A 22,519-nucleotide genomic window follows, 5' to 3' on the forward strand; every position below is an offset into this window, starting at 1 on the left:
CTACCCCTTGTTTTCGAGTGTCACTTTGCCCCTTGGAACTGAGTTACAATGGGTGGTGGTTGAGATCTTCCCCTACGAAATGGGACCCTCAAATAAAAAGAGCATCACTTCATTAACAGCTACTAGCGCTGCTCTGTAGGAGACCCTGCCAGTCTGCAGTGACAGCAGAGGAGGGTAAAGTTCAGCTCCTCACTGCCGGGCTTTAGTTACATTTAGGCAATCATATGCCTTCAAAGAGGGGGGCAATTATTTATTATCACCCACCCCTAATTCTTCAGTGATATGAAGCTGAAGTCAGATATTCGCAGCTTCTTGTTTGAATGTTCCTGTTCTGCCTTAAATGAAGTAGCTGTTACATTCTGGCACTTCAGGCGTCAGAACTGCTGGACTATTTAAGGTGGAACGTGAAAGTTAGCCAGCATACTAGTGATTTTTTATGCTTGTTATGAAGAAAACGACCATAATACATTGAAACAACATTAAACTAAGCTAATATAGTGGTTATCGTAATTTCTAAGAGAAAATCTTTGGACTCTGGACTGTGCGTCTGAAAAACCTCTGTTTGGAGGACCATTTAGCCCGAACACTTCGCCCTACCCCTCTATCTCAACAAAAATCGGGACACCCTACCCCTAGACTTGAACGTGCAAACTGAAGGCTAAGGGCTCAGTGGTAGAGGCAAGGGGTGAAATGGGACTGGGCCGTAATGTGCCCAAACTGTGAGCTGTGAGGTCCATTTATTAATTCCAAATTAGCCTGGCTGGGGAGTTCCACTAATTTTTCAAACTATTCTCCAGAATTCAATCTTTGAGATGTAAACAGAGTCTTTCAGAGTGGTTTGATGTGAAATGGTCTATTGTAGAGAAACTTACAGACTCTAATTTCTTTACAGTGGTGGTGATAGGAACCAGGGGTCACCATGACTACAACACAAATATAGCCATTTTATTTACTATCCAAAACAATCAGTGAACCCACACATGTATTCCAAGTTTTTAATGTTCATGATAGTAAAATAGTGGAAAATCTGAGTTTCCTATGGGGGCTATTTTGCCCTACAACACCCTCAATATACCCCTCCACTGAGAAGTATTAGAAACAAATGTAGTACTGACAGTATTAAGATAAGAAGTCTTATCTTAATACTATCATAAAACAATGTCTGCATACGTAACCATTTCATCTGATAACCTTCTGTGAGGGAGCTTTAAGAGGCATTAAATACTTCAGACGTCTGGTTTCTATCACCACCACTGTGAACAATTCTGACTCACAAGGCATTTCACATCAAATCACTCTGACTTTAACATTTTAGTGACTTAATTAAAGAGAGATTTTTTAAAATCTGTGGAATTGCCCTTTAAATCTACACCAACAGTTGGACTAAATTTGTCTGACTAACAAATAAGACTCTGCCTTCAGAGAAACAGGCTGAACAAAAACTGCCTCTTGTTTTTAACCAGGTGTTTAGAATATGACGCATCAGTTTCATTAGTGGGGCTTACTGCACACCCCAGGACAACTGACTCACCAAATCAGCGGTTTCATTCTTCTGAACGATCACAAATGGACCAAAACAAGTTTGTTTCAACCAAAGGACACCCAAGATAATTCTACAAATGTGAGGCACAAATCCAGAGACAACAATCTGGCTTTGCTGAGTGACGTGTGCTCGTTTTACATAAACACTGGTATCAGAATAATAAGGTGACTGAAGAAAAGCAGACCAGATGAACACCATGGCTAGAGTTTTAGTAAGAGTGTCATGTGAAATGCTCTGGCGCCCCCAAGAGTACATGTAGTGAACTTACCTGAATTGAAGGGGAATTCCACAGATTTTTCAAAATTTCTGCACAACTCATTTGTTAAGATGTAAACAAAGTCATTCAGAGTGATTTGATATGAAATACTCCATTCTAGAGAAACTTACCAAGTCAGAATTATTCAGTGGTGGTGATAGGAACCAGACGTCTGATGCTTCTAAAAGCTACATCACACAAAATGGTTACATGTAATAGTCATGAATATGCTGCTCGATACCGGAAGCGCTATTTTAGACTATAGTTTTGAAATATAATCTTAGCCTAAAACACATTTTAACATCCATTTATGGTGGAGGGATACATGCAGGGTTTTATAAGGCAAAATAGTCCACAAATAAAACTTTTTTTCAGATTTATGATGACTTTACCATCATCAACGTTACATATAAAATTTCAGAAGATGTGTTGCTTCACTGGTGGTTTTGGTTTAGTAAATAAAATGGCTATATTTGCATTGTAGACATCATGACCTCTGGTTCCTATCACCACCAGTGTAAAGAAATCAGAGCCAGTAAGTTTCTCTACAATGAATCGTTTCACACCAATACGCTCTGAATGACTGTGTTTGCATCTAAATGAATAAAGAATGCAGAAATTTTGAAAAATAAGTCCCAATGCAAATGAATTCATGACTAACTTTTACCTCATTCTCATTATATTTATTCTCATTATATGTATTGTTCATATTTTGGACTGTTTGCCTTGCAGCCGTTTTAAGGTTCTATTCAGAAGTACTATTCAGATGGGGTTACTTTTACATGAGTTGGTGGGGTAACATAATTATTACCAGTGTTTCTCAGTGACTTTATTCCCATCCTACACTCTGTTGCTTTTACATGTTATTAAACACACCATAGAAATTACCCCAGGATATTTTCACCCTGTGTGAATTGCCACATCGGTAAATATTCCATCATATATTGCGGAAAAAGTTTTTTCCTTCAATACAGAGGTGCTCAAAGTAGCATTAATTTGTACTCTGCATAGCCCAAATCAAGCCAATATGTATTATCCTGCCTCTAATGTACGACTCCAAACATTAAACACATCCAAATTGTAAGAAAAAAGTTAGTTTTATGCATCAATGTTGACTGTAAATTCCCAAGTTTATGACTTTCACTTAAAGAGACACTCTGGTCAAAATGAAAACTTCAGCCTTTGCTTTATTTATTGTAGACATGCCTGCTGGTGTCCTACAGTCACCCCACCCAAGTCTCTTGAGATTTCCTGGTTAAAAGCCACAGAAAACCCCCTTCTGATGATGCATTCTGAAGGATGAAGTACATTGTGAAAGACTACAAGTGGTTTGTGGCCTGTTTTGAAATTCTTTAACTGAATTATTTCTGAATTATGAAGCTGTATCACTAATGACCGCTAGCACAATCACCGATCAGGCATAACATTATGACCACCTCCTTGTTTCTACGCTCATTGTCCATTTTATCAGCTCCACTTACTATATAGGTCCACTTTGTAGTTCTACAGTTACAGACTGTAGTCCATCTGTTTCTCTGCATACTTTGTTAGCCCCCTTTTACCCTGTTCTTCAGTGGTCAGGGCCCCCATGGACCCTCACAGAGCAGGTACTGTTAGGGTGGTAGATCATTCTCAGCACTACACTGTAATTCTACAATTACAGTCTGTAACTGTAGAACTACAAAGTGCACCTATATAGTAAGTGGAGCTGATAAAATGGACAACGAGTGTAGAAACAAGGAGGTGGTCATAATGTTATGCCTGGTCGGTGTAAATTTATTAGATGTATTTATTAGCTGCTGGCTCAGGAGCTAGCAATCAGGATTTGAGTGCTGCAGGGATTCCCGATAATGAATTTGCATAATGCATGCTGGGTAATGTAGTAAAACAACACTGATGGACTAAAAACATGAATATTCTACAAAATCATGAGGCTGGGGGATAAATAACATAACAAATAAGATATTAAACGCTAGTTCTAGGCCAGAAAACACCTTTTAGACAGACAGATAGCCAACTCAAAACATATTCACTGTTATATTAATAAATCTTGATATGTTTTAGCAACGCTTCAATGCTTTTGGAGCCAATATTGAATACAAGAACAGAACTTACCTAATACTAATATAAATATGAAAATGAATAAAGAACAGTATACAAACCCATATATACAGTCATGTGCAAAAGTTTTCATCTTTTGTTGCTTTTCTATGTAAAAATAAATACATAATTCTACAGATTTTAATGCACATACTACTGATAAACTCGGCTACTGACAATTTTAACTAATTTTGAGCAGAATTCAAAAACACTAGTCTGTACATGACTAGTAAACACAGCTATGAACAGCTGTGCACACACGAAATCATATTTTATATTAAAACACAAAAAAGTTACTTAATTGCAGAAAGTACCCTATAAATTATGATTTTGTATATTTTTAGCTTATTAATATCTCTATTAATGCATTGAGTTTAAATACTCACTATTTGGGTCATTCTACAGAAACGTCCACTTTTCTATCTGTCCATTAGAGTCACTGGTGTTACTGATCCTCATTGGTGTTACACATAAGAAAGGAAACACCAGAGAACAATGCATTTTACAAAATGGCTGCTACAGAGCATCAAACCACATGTTGTCAATCATGGAATATCCACTAAAATATGGAATTGAATCCATTTGTATTCTATTTTTTTACAGTTACCTCAGAATAAAGTCGGCCACACCAGTGACTTCAGCTAAAAGCTTCATATGAAATCATGAGCTAAATGAGAAAATCTCTGATAACTGAAAGACACAGTGGACTCACCATGCCCTCAGAAAACAGGGTAAAGGAAGTCAAGTGATGTCATCAGTGTGACTTTTATTACAAAATAAGAGATTTTATTTATGCAGTAACACCAGTAACACGACTCCTGGGGACTTTCATTATATATTTTATAATATTTATTTGGCATTTGTTTTCTTTATGTTATTTAAATCATATATTTCATAGTCTTGTATAGATTATTGTAGTTGAAACTCTTCACACATGACTGTAGGGATGAGCTCTTCTGTGGTGCTTGGAATTCTATATGATTGATTTAAAAACCAATATTGCTAAATTGAGGCTCAAGAAGGTGTAATTATTAAAATAACTTATTGTTTTATTTTAAAACATAAATAAATTGTAACCCGAACATGTTTTTAAGTGTAATATATCTGTAAATGCTAGGGACACAAAAATGGACGTCTCTGTAGAATGACCCATTACTACTATTATATTTTTTATTATTATTTTTTAACTTTATTCGGTTAAAAGCTCCATATATGTGCAGTCATTCCAAAAATGGTCTCCTATACAGAAACAGTATCAATAGCTAAAGGGCAAACCAGCATTTCCACACTAAATTAAGAGAGATTTCTCTCTTTTTCACGGCAGAGCTGCCACTCAGCGTCATGTCCACTGGGAAAAAGTCCCTGAACATCCCGACCAGAATTTTCAAAGCAACAGCAGCGCCGAAAAACTCACAAAAAAAATGTATCTCATTATAAAGCAGTCACTTCAATATCTGGCTTCCGCTCAGATCAAAGGCTCCTTCCACAAATAGCTCAGAAGAATTCAGGCGCCCGACTGAACTGTCCCAGGGTGGCTCTCTAATGAATACTGATCTCTCCTTTACCCAGCATGCACCTCTCTCACTCTGCTCCCTCTACGTCTCAGTCAAATATTCATAAGCGACTCATAAAGAGAAGGGTGAGAGACAGAGTGGGTGAAAGGAGAGGGAAAAAAGCTGGAACAGAAGAAAACTATTCATACAAGGACGGGCAGAGGGATAGGGATGTTCTTCAGTGGCCAGGACCCCCAAAGGACCACCACAGACCAGGCATTATTTGGGTGGTGGATCATTCTCAGCACTGCAGTAACACTGACATGGTGGTGGTGTGTTAGTGTGTGTTGTGCTGGTCTGAGTGGATCAGACACAGCAGTGCTGCTGGAGTTTTTAAACACCGTGTCCACTCACTGTCCACTCTATTAGACACTCCTACCTTGTCGGTCCACCTTGTAGATGTAAAGTCAGAGACGATAGCTCATCTGCTGCTGCACAGTTTGTGTTGGTCATCCTCTAGTCCTTAATCAGTGGTCACAGGATGCTGCCCACAGGACGCTGATGGCTGGATATTTTTGGTTGGTGGACTATTCTCAGTCCAGCAGTGACGCTGAGGTGTTTAAAAACTCCAGCAGCACTGCTGTGTCTGATCCACTCATACCAGAACAACACACACTAACACACCACCACCACGTCTGTGTTATTGCAGTGCTGAGAATGATCCACCACCCAAATAGTACCTGCTCTGTGAGGGTCCATGGGGGTCCTGACCACTGAAGAACAGGGTAAAAGGGGGCTAACAAAGTATCAGAGAAACAGATGGACCACAGTCTGTAACTGTAGAACTACAAAGTGCACCTATATAGTAAGTGAAGCTGATAAAATGGACAATGAGAGTAAATACAAGGTAGGTGTGCCTAGTCAGCGATAAATGAGTTAGCCTAGTTAGCTCTGCCTTCTCAATCATGTCCTTAGCGACACACACTTGGAAACATGCTAATGTTTAGGGGCTCAAGTTTTGGAGCCGCAAAGAATAATGGAATAAATATAGAGTGGGCTCCAAAAGTCTGAGACCACTGGAGAAAATGCTTCTATCTTGGATTTCTTCCTAATTTAATACAACGTCTTTCATCACCAATGATATTTAAGCAATAGAACCCGAGAGGGAGTGTATTATCATGAAATAACATCACGGCTGTGATTTGGTCGCCGTAGATCATCACAGCTGTGATATTATAGTGATGACACACTCCTCGAGTGTTCTATTGCTTTTATACAACAGTTCAATAAATACAGTAATAAATTAATAAACTGGGCCGTGAACGCGGCGTTTAATATGTTTTAATGTTCGCAGTTCCTTCACCAAATTATAGTTCCTTAACGAGCAGCTTGTTGCTGCATCAGAGTAACGAGCTCCGCCCACTCGCTGCACAGCCGGCAGTTCGTTCTCCAGCTCCTTACACTAAATTCCCAAACTGTCATCACCACTGAGCAGCTTTTCAGTCGCAGCTATGACAGAAGAACAGCTAAACAACCTGGAATCAGCCAGAAATGAACCCAACACCATTCACCAAACGTGTAATCTGATCTTCAGAGTCTGACCAAATCAGACTGAGCCAATAAAACTGCCACAATATCAAGTTTAGCTCAGTTTTGTCATTTTTTGCTGCATCAGTATTAATGTTGTTTTGTTCCAGCCAGTCTGTAAAGCATCTTACAGCCCGTTTAGTTTGGCGAATGGTATTGGGTTCATTTCTGGCTGATTCCATAAGTTTGTCTAAAAGCCTCTGATCAGTAGATCAAATCCTCTGGAGAGTCATTTCAATGGAAGGAATAAGACTAAAAAAGATCTGACCTTTTAGTGCAAAGTCCTGAAGATGGTCACATGGTTTCCAGGTATATATGGAAAAATATCTGATTTTCAATGTGGGTCTCAGACTTTAGGACTCAACACATTGTTCAGCCGTTTCAATGATTTGTTTATGCCTGTTTGTTTTCTGTCTCCTCATAATGAAATCTAACAAATACCCAGATAGTGATTTCAGTATTTAAATATTGGCACCAATACTACACTAAATTATTATGCACATGCCATTTTTGTTTGTTTTTTCTGAACAGTCCGAAAGTTAAAGGCTTTTTAAATTTTGTTTTTATTTTATTTTAATAATTATATTAAGTGTGGATGTGATTACAAGTGGAAGTACTGATATTGGCAATGGCTTTATTAATATTTTGAAAAGAACACAAAATATGTTAAAATTATTATGCAGAATGCAGTTTTTTGAAAACATTCAGTGGGTCTTAATGACATTCATATCATTGCAGATAGAAATCTGTCATTTGCTGCATGGACAGATCGTTTTCCAAAAAAATAAAAACAAGTTAAATTAAAAATTATATTTACAGATCAAGTTAGATCTTGATATATGAGCCCTTCTCTAAGATTAACTATTCTCATATCCATTGAACCTGTACGTCCATGTATATTTTCTGCTTGGATATGATTTGAAGATGCCAGTATTGCTTCCAAGAGCCGCTGTTTCGAGGTTTACTGATGCCCACCCTCAGAGATTTTCCTTTTAAGGGTTCTCAATAGGATTGAGGTCAGGGACTGAAGGCAGCCATAGCAGCCAATGGTGTTTTTGCAGCATGGGATGGTGCATTGTCCTGCATGAAAATTATTTTATTTCAGAAGGCACAGTGCTTATTCTTACATCATGGCAGAAAATGGTTGGTTAGGAACTCCACAGACCTCTTGCAGAGGTTATTTTAAGACCATCAGGGACTCTAAAGGGACCTACTATCTCACTTCTTAACATTCCGGCCCAAATCATCACTCCACCACCTCCTTGCTGACATTGCAGTTTTATTGGAAGAGGGTGGTCATTCACCAACTGTCTAAAACTCCATCCAACTAAACTATCCAGTGTGGCATGGCATTCAACTGTGAATAAAACTGTCAAAATGAGTCTTCATGTATTTCTGAGCCCAATCCAAGTGTTTCTCTTTGTGAGCTTTGCTTAGGGAGGCCAAAATACAGCTTATGCAGAGCTGCCAGCCTGTGGAGGATCCTGCATCGAGAGGTTCTTGAGACTTAAGAGACATCAGCAGCTTCAAATACCTGAATGCTGCTCAACAATGACTTTATATAGCTGCCCTTTTAATAAAATTGATTTGTCCGACAGAAACTTTCCTTAATAAACCCTTATCTGACCATCTTCGTCTGGGCACTCACATATTTTTTCACAAATATCATTTGTTTTCATGCTTTTTGCAAGACATCGCACTGTTTAATGCTTTTCATCTTTCTGAAAGAACTTTCTTCCTCCCCAATATTGCACGAGAACTGTGACTTGCTTAATAGTTTGGGAACAATCTCTTTAAGTAAGTTTCCCCTTAATCAAGATCACCTGGTGAACTAATTAACAAACCTGCTTAGACTGATACTAGTTACTTAAAAAGCTATGAGAAATAAAGCAAACCCTTTATTTGAAGAACTAAAACCTAAATATTCATTTCACTGAATGGCATAATAATTTGGAACACAGTGTACAGCACCTGTGCACATGCCTAATTGTAATGTAACTTGTCTTGATAACTATAAATATCATCCGATTGCCAACATCTACCCATTAGTTACTGAATATTAAGAGCTAATATTAACAGCAGAACAGTAAGCCTACAGTTTAAGCTGTTAACCGTCCACTGTGTGCAAAAGCACCGACAGAAAACAGAGAACACAGGCAGGTTTAGCACTAATGGCTCTTGTCAGAAGTGTCAGTTCCATTTACATTCATACCACCATGTTCTGTGTGATGTGTTCCCTCATTACCATCTCACATTAAACCCACTCTCGCCTGAAGCAGTGTGACCGCAGCTGATTCTGACCCCACGCATGGGAACAGCCTGACGGCCTTGAGTGGACAGACAGGGGGCCAGCAGGGATGGCAGGTGTGTGTGTGTGTGTGGGTACGCACCTGGAGCAGTGAGCTGACAGGTGAGTATGTGAGAGAGAGGATGACAAAAGGTGATTCTGTAACAACTATTTTGGTTAACTGACCAAAATAATCACAGTAAATCACATTAACTTGTGTAGTTAAATGTGATTAAAAGATTGCATCTAAAGAATTTGATTAAAAAAAATAACAGCACAGTTAGAATGCTTCTCAACCAATCAGCTTGAGTATAAATTGTACATATAATGTATATATATATATATTAGTATATATATATTATATATATATATATAATTAAGGTATGCGGTCATTCAAAGTACAAGTATTTTAATCTAAAATCCACTTTAAAAATCCACAAAATTCTCTTTAAACTTACGGATTATACTGGCCTTAGAATTGAACTACAAGCACTTACGCCTCATTAAACCTAAATGATTGCACTCATTAGCTAATTATCATGAATTGAGCTCATCTCTGGTTTAAGGTAAGAAAGTGTCTATTTTTGCCTTTTATTCTGCTCTTTTCTGTTAATAGCGTGATTTTTTAAAACTAATATGTTGCTATGTAAAGAATGTGATCTAACAAAGCCAAAACATTTGTGTTCAAGTCACAAAAGTGATCAAGCAAACACATGAATAAGAATATCCATCACAAACCAGTCTGGTTTTATCATCACTCTGATTACATCACTGCTTACTGATCCGAACTGCACTCTGAATGGTGCTTGCTTGGAAATTATTTCAGGGCATCCAACAAAAAAGGAAATATGGAGCCTCTTTTCAGAAACCTCAGATGGCTTTATACCATTTTACTATGGCCAATGTGGACATGCACACATCGTAAATCCTCTATAGGTACGTTTAAAAGAGACAAAGCCAAATTCCCTGAATGTATCGCTGTGAGGTGTTAAATGATCATTATGCCTTTAAGATTATATGAATTATATATTCAATCAGGTGTGTCCAAATGTTTGGACACACTATGTGTTAGTGATTTTTAACAGGGGGTGCACTGACCTGCAGGATGCAGCTGGTGATGTCAGAGGCGATCTTGGCGTGGGGCGTGTCCTCGTCTTTGCCCTGCGGCTGCAGGTTGTGCTCCAGGCATGATTCCCACAGAGCCACCAGGGCGGCGCCGTGCCTCTCGATGGAGCCCGTCTCCCGGATCGCTGTGGTGATGCGCGTGATGCAGATCTCCACCACCGCCTGGTCATTGTCATTGGTCAGGTAGTCCTGCAGATGGCCAAACACAGATATATAAGGTCATGAGGAAATGAAAGGAAAGAGTCATATGAGTTCAGATATTTGATGCTTGCACTTAATTCACATACACCTTAACCCTATACAGTTATTGCTGATGATAAAAAGAAATGTTGTCATTTCATATTAACCCCTTAAATTCTACTGGCCTGTATGTGGGTCAACACCAAATAGTTAACAGATCCTTTAGATTACTGGAGAACACTGCACCACACACTTGCAATGATAGATAAAGATATATTTACCCTTTAAGACCTTTTCATACTTTTGTGTTTTGCACTTTCCTCTTTTTGACAAAACCTTAAAGTTTCATATATCTCCACATTCAACCTCAGCTAATAATATGCCATTCAATAAATATTTCTACACACTATATTCATGAATTAGATCATAAATGTGGATTTGGCATATTTTTTTTTAGGTAAAGGGTCATGGTGTATTTTTTGGGGTTAAAAAAAAGACAGGTGAGCCCCAGACACTATGATACTACAACCCTGTTTCCAAAAAAGTTGGGACACTGTACAAAACAGAAACAGAACACAATAAGTGCAAATCATATACACCCTAAATGTAATTGAAAGTATTATGAAGACAACATATCAAATGTTGAAACAGAGAAATGTTATTTATTTTTTTAAATACATGCCCATTTTGAATTGAATTTGAATCTGAATGATGCCAGCAACACATTTCAAAAAAGTTTGGTTAAGACTGGTTAAGTTGTGTAAAGCTGAAAAAAACACCTAGAAACGCCACCACCTTCTCTGGGCCTGAGCTCATTTAAGATGGACCGAGGTGAAGTGGAAAAGTGTCCTGTGGTCCGATTTGAAATTTCTTTTTGGAAATGATGGACATCGCATCCTCCGAGCTAAAGAGGAGAGTGACCATCTGGCCACCCTTCCTTGATGATATAGGGGTGCATTAGTGCTCATGGCAGCTTTTACCTAAAAAAAAAATACACTATATCTCTTTTACCTTAAAAATACACCACATCCCTTCAGGGGGTCTGTAGAAATGGGTCAGGATTTTATATTTTTTACACAGTCTGTATCACCTGCATCACGATGCCAAAATCACCCACCACATTTGAATAACATGATTCAGGATCTGAAGAGTTGTCACATTGTGCGTCAATCATTGTTGGAACAGCAATTCTAGAGAAAAAACATCCTCTTAGGAATACTGTTTTAGCTTTTCTGTTTTTCCAGGTTGCTTTTCTTTTCCCTCTCTCTCAAAGACATTCCCACTATGACTGTCCAGCTCTTACAGCATGGTTTCAGCTTAATCAACACATCACTGTAATTCTTTTAAATCATTATATGGTTTTATAAATACAGAGTCATTACCCCAAAACAGTGAAGTGACAACAGTAAAACTGAATTGATCTGGAGATGTAAAAAATGCAAGCTCACTTCTATCCATCTTGTTTTCTCAGTCACATCATCTCACAACAAGTGTTTCAACAGCATTGAAATAATAACTAAATTACTGCAGTATAATCATTCGTGGTTCTATTACTTTTACATAGAGGCCCGCCTACAGACAGGCGTAGATATCCAGGAACAGATGAGGTAAATATATAGACACCAGGGTCTGTATTCACAAAACACATCTGCAGCGATGCTGATCTAGAATCAACCTGCCTGCCTGAAACTGAAGTTTAGTTTTGTCCATTTTTATATCTCACAGTTAGCCATACTACGTCCCAAACCATGTCAATAAGTCTGTATAAACTTAATCAAGACCTGGATGCAATTTGAACAGGCGAAAAGAAGTTTTAGAGCTTTATTTGTCAAGAAATGCTTTAGGCTATTTGGGTGACTATTGAGTTCTAGTGTTTGTTAGCAACATTAGCCTCGTAGCTCCAGTTCTAAACCAAGGAAGCAAAAGTTGGACTCCAAGTGTCTTGGCTGACTGACTCCATCTGCGGTAAGTGGGAAATTGTGCACATCTGATTTTTTTCCCAAGCTATTCCTTTAAGCTTGTCGATGCAGAATGTAAATCAAATGTGTATGTATTCTATACAACTGTAAAATGACTTATGCAATTATGTAAGTGCTGTAAAATAATGAAGTAAACTGAATGTATAGCAAAGGACTAATACCTCTAAACCACTGAGGGTTAGGGAGAATATCAGGTCACCAACCGGTCTATAACACGTTAGAATTTGCAGCTCACTGAGGCAATTATTAAGAGAAGCATCTACATCTGACTGGCTGTGCTGTTTCATGTTCATGATGAAATGCATGAGGATATGGAAAAGAGGCCACTGCGAGCGAGACAGGCTGAGAGACACAGTGAGAAACAGAGAGAGAGGGATGCTCTTTTAGCAGCATTATCTGACAGAACATACCCATGAGACACTGAAAGTGCCAATACCTGTCATCACAAAAGCTGCTAGGAACAAAGAAACAGGCTCTGGCAGAATAGCAGCTGTTTTTAGCTGCAAGCTCAGGAAGATAAACATGTACTTATTCAAATGGATCATACATGTCCTCCTCCAGGTAGAGCAGCCTTATATCATGCCAAACCAGGGCTCTGGACTTTCGGCTCCTTCCAGATTATACAAGAGATGCTCCTGGGGTGGCTGTTGAATTCCAAGGAAGAGTTCTCATCACTGAAAGATGCATTATGTAAAAGTTCTGGAGTGACATACTACATGGGTAGCTTGTCACAACTCGTTACTTCAACCACTGAAGAGGAAAAAACTCCCAGCACGAGGACGGCCTGAATAGCTGGAATAGCTGAAACAGAGCCACAGCCTTTCTAGGATTAGCTCAGAGTTTACCAGCCGAGGTAAGACTGTACACAAAAGCCTTCGCTGTCGCAATTCCAAAGAAACTGGCTTGAAAGTTGCAGCAATCTCTTAATGGGGGTTTAAGAGAGACTTTCTAAGAATTTCCCGAACACTGTGAATTCCCTGGTCCTTTAAAGGGTCCATGTCCTACTTTTTCCTTGTATTCCTTTTATTTTTATTTACACCGATGAGGCATAACATTATTGTTTCTGCGCTCATTGTCCATTTTATCAGCTCCACTTACTATATAGGTGCACTTTGTAGTTCTACAGTTACAGACTGTAGTCCATCTGTTTCTCTGCATACTTTGTTAGCCCCCTTTTACCCTGTTATTCAGTGGTCAGGACCCCCATGGACCCTCACAGAGCAGGTACTATTTGGGTGGTGGATCATTCTCAGCACTGCAGTAACACTGACGTGGTGGTGGTGTGTTAGTGTGTGTTGTGCTGGTCTGAGTGGATCAGACACAGCGGAGCTGCTCCACTTGATTATTAATAATAATCAACATAAACAAGTATTCCGCCAAAAGAGATGTAGTTCCTTTAGAGAACGGTATCATTGCCAAGCAACCACTGACCGCTGAATGAGAAGAATGTTCGGTCATCCATCACTGTATTTTGCGGTCATTTCATGATTTTTTAAACTTTTTGTTGTATAACAATGAACATATGATAACACAGCACTGTTTAATGCAAAAACTTTCACTTTATAAGTTCTTTTTGGTCACCAAATTAGAACCGTGAGTCTTATTTAGCACCAATCTAGTGGTGCCCCTCTTCTCATGCTGGGGCTGTATCTCAAATGGCTCCCTGCTCCCTACATAGTGCGCTATGTAGGAATTTAAATACTGGATCCTGCAGCCCAACAGAGCAAAATACAGCTAAGAAATAGTTATTCTGGACTCTGACAAACTTTCATAGCTAGCACACTATTAAGGGAGTACAGAGCCGTTTCGTGACTTCTGACTGAAACATGAACATTTGAAGCGTGTAATCCATTCAAGTGACATTTTTAGACTTTTTTTATTGCTGTTTTACAGTGAATCATACCATAAGTACTTTAATTCACACCTGTGATATTAATGATGGAGTTATTTAGGCTGTTGGCTCTTTTAGCCTGTTAGCTAGCTGACCGGATGTTCTAGTTAAGAACATAAGTTGCCAGCCGCTCAGTTTAAACAAAAAACGGTTTCTTACTTTATCAATATACTTGGTGGTCCATGCCAGCAGCATGAAAGTCAACGATTATTACATTTTGAGCACGAGGGTTTTTTCGTGCCATGGTTATACATTGCCAGTTGAGGCAGTCATAGATGTGAGTATATCATGGATTTTACAACGGCTACAAACACGGCTCAGCCAATCAGATTTTGGGACCAAAACTGTCCGTTTTATCACTTCCATTATGAGCTACCTTAGCTTTGACTAACCAAAGCTAATGTAGCTCATAATGTCTCGTAACTATGTAACCATGTCTCGACTGATCAGCCACATTTAGGGTAAACAGAATATTGTATAACTTCAATTTTTTCCCCAAACTATCCCTTTAAGATTCATGTATACTTGCTGCAACTGACTGACCGGTATATCCACACTCACCGGAGAGCAGGAGATGTTCTTGATCTCGTCCAGCGCCTGGGACAGGCAGTCCTCGATCTCGCTGTCATCCAGGGAGAAGAGGTCTCCGGCACGGGACAGGTCCCTCTGGCCCAGCACTAGACGGAAGAGCTGGTGCATGCTGGGATAGACTTAAGACCAGCCAGACTGCCCCCCGTGCTCTGTGTTGCCACGGTGACCCAACATGCTCCCAAAGGCGGAGGAGCGCGTGCCGAGTGCACACGCATCAGGCTTCGAAACGCACACACTGAAAGAGAGAGAGGAAGAGATAGAGAGATAGTGAGAGAGAGAGGAAGAGATAGAGAGATAGTGAGAGAGAAAGACAGTGAGAGAGATGGGGGTGGGGGGGGCTTAATGACTTGAAATGCTACGGAAGGTGGAGGAGTCTTTCAGCTCTAAAACATGAAAACTACGGAGAGAGAGAGAGAGAGAGAGAGAGAGAGAGGGAGAGAGAGAGAGTGAGAGAGAGAGTGAGAGAGAGAGAGTGAGAGAGAGAGTGAGAGAGAGAGAGTGAGAGAGAGAGATAGCGAGAGTGAGAGTGAGAGAGTGAGATAGCGAGAGAGTGTGAGTGAGAGAAAAAAGAGAGAGAGAGAGAAAGAGTGAGAGAGAGAGAGAGTGAGTGAGAGAGAGAGAGAGAGTGAGAGAGAACAAAGCAAGTTCATTGAAGATATTACATTATATTATGAAATATTAAAGGGGAATTCCAGCTATTTTAAAAAAATTCTGTTTAATTAAATCATTAAGATGTAAACAAGATGTAAAAATTAATTCAGAGTGGTTTGGTGTGAAATGCTCTGTTCTACTGAAACTTACCGAGTCAGAATTGTTCATAGTGGTGGTGATAGGAACTAGATGTCTAAAGAGCTCCACCTATCTAAAACGGGCGGTCTTGGACAGCAAATAAAATGGCTTTATTTGTGTTGTGGACATCATGACCCCTGGTTCCTATCACCACCACTGTAAAGACATCTCGCTTAACAATGAACCACTTCACATCAAAGCACTCTGAACGACTTTTTGTTTATATCTTGTACCTTACATTATATTATGAAATATTGAGAATTTTTTTTTTCTGAGAAAAATTCTTGACATTGTAACAACAGAAGAACGCTTCTTGGTGATGTATTTTTCGAAAACCTTTTTCAAAAAGGTTCTACATATATATATATATATATATATATATATATATACATACACATATATATATATATATATATATATATATATACACATATATATATATACATAATTTATTTAGTATAAATTACTAAAATTTATTTTCACACATGTAAACTGAATTGAAATTTTAATAGTGTGGAATAATTTCCACGTGTTAAACTTTAATTCTTGTTAGTAACAAATGTTACTGCAATAAGACCACACTGAACAAAGTCTTGAACTCAATGAGAAATGAAATTTTACAATTTCCTACAATTAAAAGTTGAATTTTAAGAAGCTATAATTCAGGTCAATTTGTCTAGTATTAACAACATTTCCTAATAAAAAAAAAGACTAAAATATAAAAGCATCATTACCAAACAACTTACTATTATTTGTTAACATTAGCATTAGCATTTTTAAGTAAAATTTCTTTCATTCATTTCATTTCATTCCTTTCCTTTGGCAGCCAAGTGGAGCTCCACTGTAGCCTTTTCACAGAAGCGGATGGAAGCACTGCTTAAACAGAGCTGAAACGCTGTGGTGTAGCCCTGCTTACTGCTGCTTTCTGGTGTCTGTAATATCTGTGTTTTCAAAAGAAAGAACTTTTATATGCAGTATGAATTTGGTAGACTTTGTTTGGATGTAGATAGCTTTATACGCCACTGCTAACTGTAGCTATATTCCCAAACAAGGGAGCAAGCTAGCTCCCATTAGCTGCTGGCATCAGCGTCTGTGACACATTTACAGCATGGCAGCGATTCTCTAACATTAAAACAGGTCTGGTTTGCTTTTGGTCTATTTTACAGACCTCGTTTAAGCTCTCTTAGCTTATGGTAGGCTAGACTAGACTATCAGCTAGACTACCATTAGCAGCTTAAGGATCACAGCTTCATATGAGTAGCAAACAGTAAAGCTAGCTGGCTAGCTATGTTAGCGATCTGCCAAACAGCATCATTCTTTTATGCTGACCACACACTAGAAGACTTTGACAGACTGAAGTCTGACACCCTCTCACCTCTAAAGACAGTGTCACAGTTTTTAGTCACAGACTGTGATTTTGCAAAGACTGGGAATCTTACAGTGTCACTATTTACAAGACTGCAACTCAATTTTTGAGATTACTTCCCATCATGCACCTGGTGGAAATTTACAAGCAGATAAACACTTTTCCTTCCACTCCGTAGTGGTACAGATGGGAAGATACACTGGCTGGGTGTGTAAAGATCTGAGGCTCAGCCCAGTTCACTGTAGAACTGTATACTCTGGCAGATCATCAACCAGTATTTTTATAATTAACCTGTAAAATGTGCAGTTACTTTTTATTTAACATAAAGATTTACACATCGACAAAACCTGCAGCAATTCGGCACTGTTGCTTGGGTGTAATGAACGAAACCTTAAAAAACAAAACAAAAAAAAACTGTGTAACAGAAAGCAAAACATGGATGATTCTTCAATAATGCCATTGTTAAAGTCCTCTGCGCATTTCCTTACATCACCGTTACACTCAGTGAACCTGAAATGCTAAAACAGTCATTTTACATTTTAAGTTAATATGATTATTGTATTAAAGTGGAGCAGATTTGCCATTTTTTCAGAGATTTCAGGCTCTCACATGTACATTTTCTCTCTCTCTCTCTCTCTCTCTACCGCACCGCACACAAACACTCAGTGGCCTGCCGGCACGTCACTTTTTGCATGAGCCAAGACTTAAAACTTACAGTAATATTAAACATGGTTGATTTCATTGCAGCGTCAAGACAAGAAAAAGACTGACTTAAGACCGATCCTGACCACCTCACACTAAACGATCGAGGCGGTGCGAGCGCGACGCAACTCTAGCAAGACTCTCATGATTTTATTCCGACATCGGAAATCAGTGTCTGAGCATTATGGTCCACTAAGATTTTGATATGGCTTCTTCGGTAGTTATATGGAGCAGAAGTGAGGTTCCACTTAAACCGGAAGTAATCGCAAATCTTTGGGTCCCTTGATGGATTTTTAATATGCATGACCCAGTTTACATGTGGATTCTGATTGGCTCTTGACTAGAACACTGCAGTGTTGAAAAGACACTGGTGGGCTAATCAACGCCATAACGACTTGATGAATAGGTCTTATTTACTGTTCTGCACATTTTGTATGGCATAGTGAAGTTTAATGAACATGGCCTGTTTTGTTCATGATTATATAACCAAAAACTGAAAAGTTGGCAAAATGACTGGAATATCCAATGATGGGCTACGGAAAGCTCTATTTATGCTCTAAAGCAGACCGCAGTCCGAGTCCGGACCCAGACGCTGTCCTACATGGACCTGGACCTATAACAGATAAACTATGGAGAATTATTTCATTTCGATGGGGTGGTCCTATTTTAATCAGCGTAACTTTTCTAGCCTTTATGGTACCTTTAGCGGCCTGGGAAACTCGGAGACCAATCGCATGCGTTGTAAACATCATATGTGACACGACTCAGCCAATCAGATCTGTTTATTATGATGAGCACTGAGACTCGAGTGAGTGACGCACACACAGGGGAGGGACGAGGCGAGACACACACAGAGAAGAAAGTGAGTCAGAGGGAAGTTATTTCACATGCTGTGCTCTAAAAAGAGAAATGGGACAATAAATGTTGTGGAAATATGACTGAATTGTACTTTATTTGATTTGATATTCAGTTGTTGACTGTATAAGATGTTGATATACCTACTAGGCTACTTCAGTAAACAGTATATTGCACTGAATCATGATGCAAGGAAATTTTCTCTAACTGGACCTTATTGAATTTTAATGAAATACCCCTGGTCTAAAGTTAAGTACCACTTATTAATAGTCAAAACTTAAAACTCTCTTCAACAAGCTAGGTAGAGAGACAAAAACCATATTAGATACACAGAAATATAAACATTATTGATCCTAAAGTAAACAGCGAACTGCAGACGAGTAAATGAGCAGTACAGGCAGACAGAAATAACAGCTCGAATAATCAACCTTGGAAGAATGTTGACAGAAATATCTGCCATTCTGGAACAAACCACTGTGAGGTTGCAGGGCACTGGACTGTGAACGTCCAAGACTCAACAATCCCCACACTGTCCCCACATGCACAGACCTTTCTGTTAATCTGTGATGAGTTAAACTTCAGCCTTTAGGGATCTGGGATTTATTAAAGACCTTCACACCTCATCCATTCGGCTGTGAACTCACACAAAAGGGTGCAGAAGCTGCCAGAGAAATGGTCACCTGAAATAGGTAACATTGGTGCGACTGAATAAGCTCATACCTGTTGAGTATTGCACCTTTAGTGACCTTATCTGTGGTCAACTAAAAGACATTTTAACTTAACATGTTTTCCAACTGCACTGCAGAAATTCTTTCTTTTGGGCTGAACTGTCAAAGAGCATTTGAGCTCTTCCTTACCATATACCACATAAGACGGGTCAGTCTGAGGTCAGTCAACCACATGCCCATCTGCACCCTGTCATATCCGTGCAGTCAGCATTTAGACTATTACACAGAGTGACATCAGACATGTACAAGACTAACATTTTTGTCCTTTCCTTGTAGAGATGGATTTATCAAATTTCTGTACTTTGACCATCCAGTTTTCTTGCTATTTCTAACGGTCATTTGCTTCATCATAGCGAGGGAAGCATGAAATTTGATCTGCATATCGTCAGTGTTGGAACAAAACCTTGTACTTCCAAAATGGCAATTTAACAGTAATGGAGGGGGACTTTTCCACTTTTAGTGGAAGTTAATGTAAATCATTTTGGACCATTTCTATTGGTCCATTCACCATGAAACCTTCACACAATGGAAGGTTAAAAATATGTAAAAATGAAGAAAGAAGGAGGTTTTGTTCAGGCAGTGACAAGCAGAGGAAGTGTGGGCCAGAAGAGAGCAATAGAATATAAACAAAAGATATCTACATCTACAGTACTTGTGCCCAAACAAGGGCGAAAGTCTAATTTTGTGGTTGGCCAAAGCAGAAAAAACAAATTACAGAATGTAGGTCGGTTTCAAATGTTATGAAGATATGAGTACCTTAAATTTATTCGGAGATTTTTATGACAAATGTTCAATGACAACTGCTGGGTATCTATACACACACTCACCGAGCACTATAGACTTTATTAACAAGGGGTGGGGCCTCTCTTTGCTCTCAAAACAGCCTCATTTTTTCATGCCATGAATTCCACAAGATGTTGGAAACTATCCTTTAAGATTCTGGTCCATGTTGATATGACTGCATAATGTTTTTCAGGTGCACTTTCATTTGTGGCCATGAAGGGATGCATACGGTCAGCAACAATATTCAAATAGGCTGTGGCTCTGAAGCGATGATTGGTATTAAAGTCCAAAGTGAGCCAAGAAAACAAATTCTGATCCTACCATCTGTGTGCCTCCGCAGAAATTGAGATTCATCAGACCAGGCTATGTTTTTCAAATCTTTAACTGGCCAGTTTTGTTGAGCCTGTGCATACTGTGGCTTCAGCTTCTTGTTCTTGACTGACAGAGGTGAAACCCCAAATGGTCTTCTGCTGTTGTAGCCCATCCACCTCAAGGTTCAATGTATGCTTTTAAATGTCAATCTTGATCTCAATTTTATCTGAAACCTTTAGCACCCAACCCTCATCCTCCAAACTTGTAGAAAGAGCTGCTTTCATCAGTCTGAAAACTCTAATTTTGGCTTAAATTCACAGCTTTTTCTTCTCATCTCAGATAGGCAGCATAGGGGATCTGCCTAAACTACTGATCTGTGATTTCCCTCAGTGCACCTGAAGTGCCCTTGCATTTGTTTCAGAAAAACTGATGACAACATAAACGAGCAGGTAAATAAACTTCACCGTTCAGTAATTCTGTGATCTGATTCCATTGGCTTTCATTCTGTCCATCAAGATAGAAAACCAAACACCGATCCGGATGGAGCGTTCCTGGTTTATTATAAAAGGATATCTCATACTCTGATTTCTGAACACAAGTGTTCTCTACTGGCTTTATCACTGCAATGAAGACACTTCAGATGTTTCATTTCGCCTTGCATGTGAGGCAAACAGCTAGAACAAAAAAAGAGATTCTAACTAAACATAGCTGCTTCCATTTATGCAGTTCAGCTGGATAGAATTCATTCAGACGATGCATGTTGAAGACACAAGGCAAAAGCAAGGCCGAGATCTGTTCTGAGGTCACGAGAGCTCAGATGGTCAGGCTTTACTAGACCACAGAGCCAATTCAGTGGAGTCAGCAGCATGCCAATCACTGCACTGTAGTCGTCCCTAATGGGAAAACCCAAGGTCGATATCCGCCACAGATAAATGAGTTTGAATACATGCATGTTCATGAGCTTATTAATGCATCTTGCTGCCGCTAATTGTTGGAAACATCAATAATTAGCATTTAAGGTCATGAGCAAAGTCTTTTAAGTCCAAAGTCACAGAGTGATTACAGGGGAAAGGTTAAATCAGAGCTCTAGGGTTCGGGTCACAAGGTGAAGAACAAAGCACAGCACCCCTCTATAGTCCAAGCAGACTCCACAGCCAGTTAGCAAACGTTACGTTAGCCTTACACCTTTCATGCAATGAAGTATTTATGAAGGAGATATTAAAAGTTAATGTTTTACTTTGTAATTCAGCTTAAAAAAGTTATAGATAATAAAAATGCCTGACGTTTGTTGCCTTCAGAGACAAATGTTACCTCACAAGTAATGCTAGCTTTATATCGCTAGTGGACTCAGAAATTACCTACCTAATGTTATGCTAACCTGACAATGCTCTGAGTGTCACGTTGCTAACAATGGCTTTTAAATTATACATTTTGTTGACCACTAGGTCGACATACTGCTTTTCTCTATAAGCTGGTCAGCTTGCAAACATTGTTAGATGCAATTATTTAACAATGCATACAATCTAAAAAAGTGATTTAATCTAAAGGTATTTATCGGATCAGCTAAGTGATAATGCTGTCTTAGCCTGATTAGCCCAAAAGGTTCAGGAAGACATTTAATTGCTTAACCCCTTAACAATCCAGGTTTATTTCATACAAATTGCTTATTATTCAGTAACTATATAATAATAATATATATTTATATATATTATATATTATAATATATATATTATATTATATTATATATATATATTATATATATATATATATATATTATTGTTTTTTGGAAAATGTTTACCCATTTCAATATTATGGCAGCAACATGTTCCAAAAAAGTTGGGACGAGGGCAACAAAAGACTGGTAAAATTGGTAAAGAGCATCTCAGAGAGGCTGAGTCTTTCAGAAGTGAAGATGAGGAGGGGTTCACCACTCTGTGTGAAAGACTGTGTGG

At 38.8% G+C, this 22,519-nt stretch overlaps 1 protein-coding gene across 1 annotated transcript in view; it reads right to left on the reverse strand.

The window, feature by feature from the left end:
* veph1 (ventricular zone expressed PH domain-containing 1) overlaps positions 1–22,519 on the reverse strand; it is a 166,450-nt gene that overhangs the window by 134,295 nt on the left and 9,636 nt on the right. Inside the window, exons 2-3 of the mRNA XM_036585135.1 lie at positions 15,003–15,429; positions 10,365–10,580 (exon numbers count right to left, since the gene is read on the reverse strand). Of these exons, the coding sequence (XP_036441028.1) occupies positions 10,365–10,580; positions 15,003–15,140 (354 nt within the window). The 5' untranslated portion in view covers positions 15,141–15,429. The remainder of the gene's footprint in view (positions 1–10,364; positions 10,581–15,002; positions 15,430–22,519) is intronic.

Source organism: Colossoma macropomum, unplaced genomic scaffold, assembly GCF_904425465.1.
Source record: "Colossoma macropomum unplaced genomic scaffold, Colossoma_macropomum, whole genome shotgun sequence".
NCBI classification, from domain to species: domain Eukaryota; kingdom Metazoa; phylum Chordata; class Actinopteri; order Characiformes; family Serrasalmidae; genus Colossoma; species Colossoma macropomum.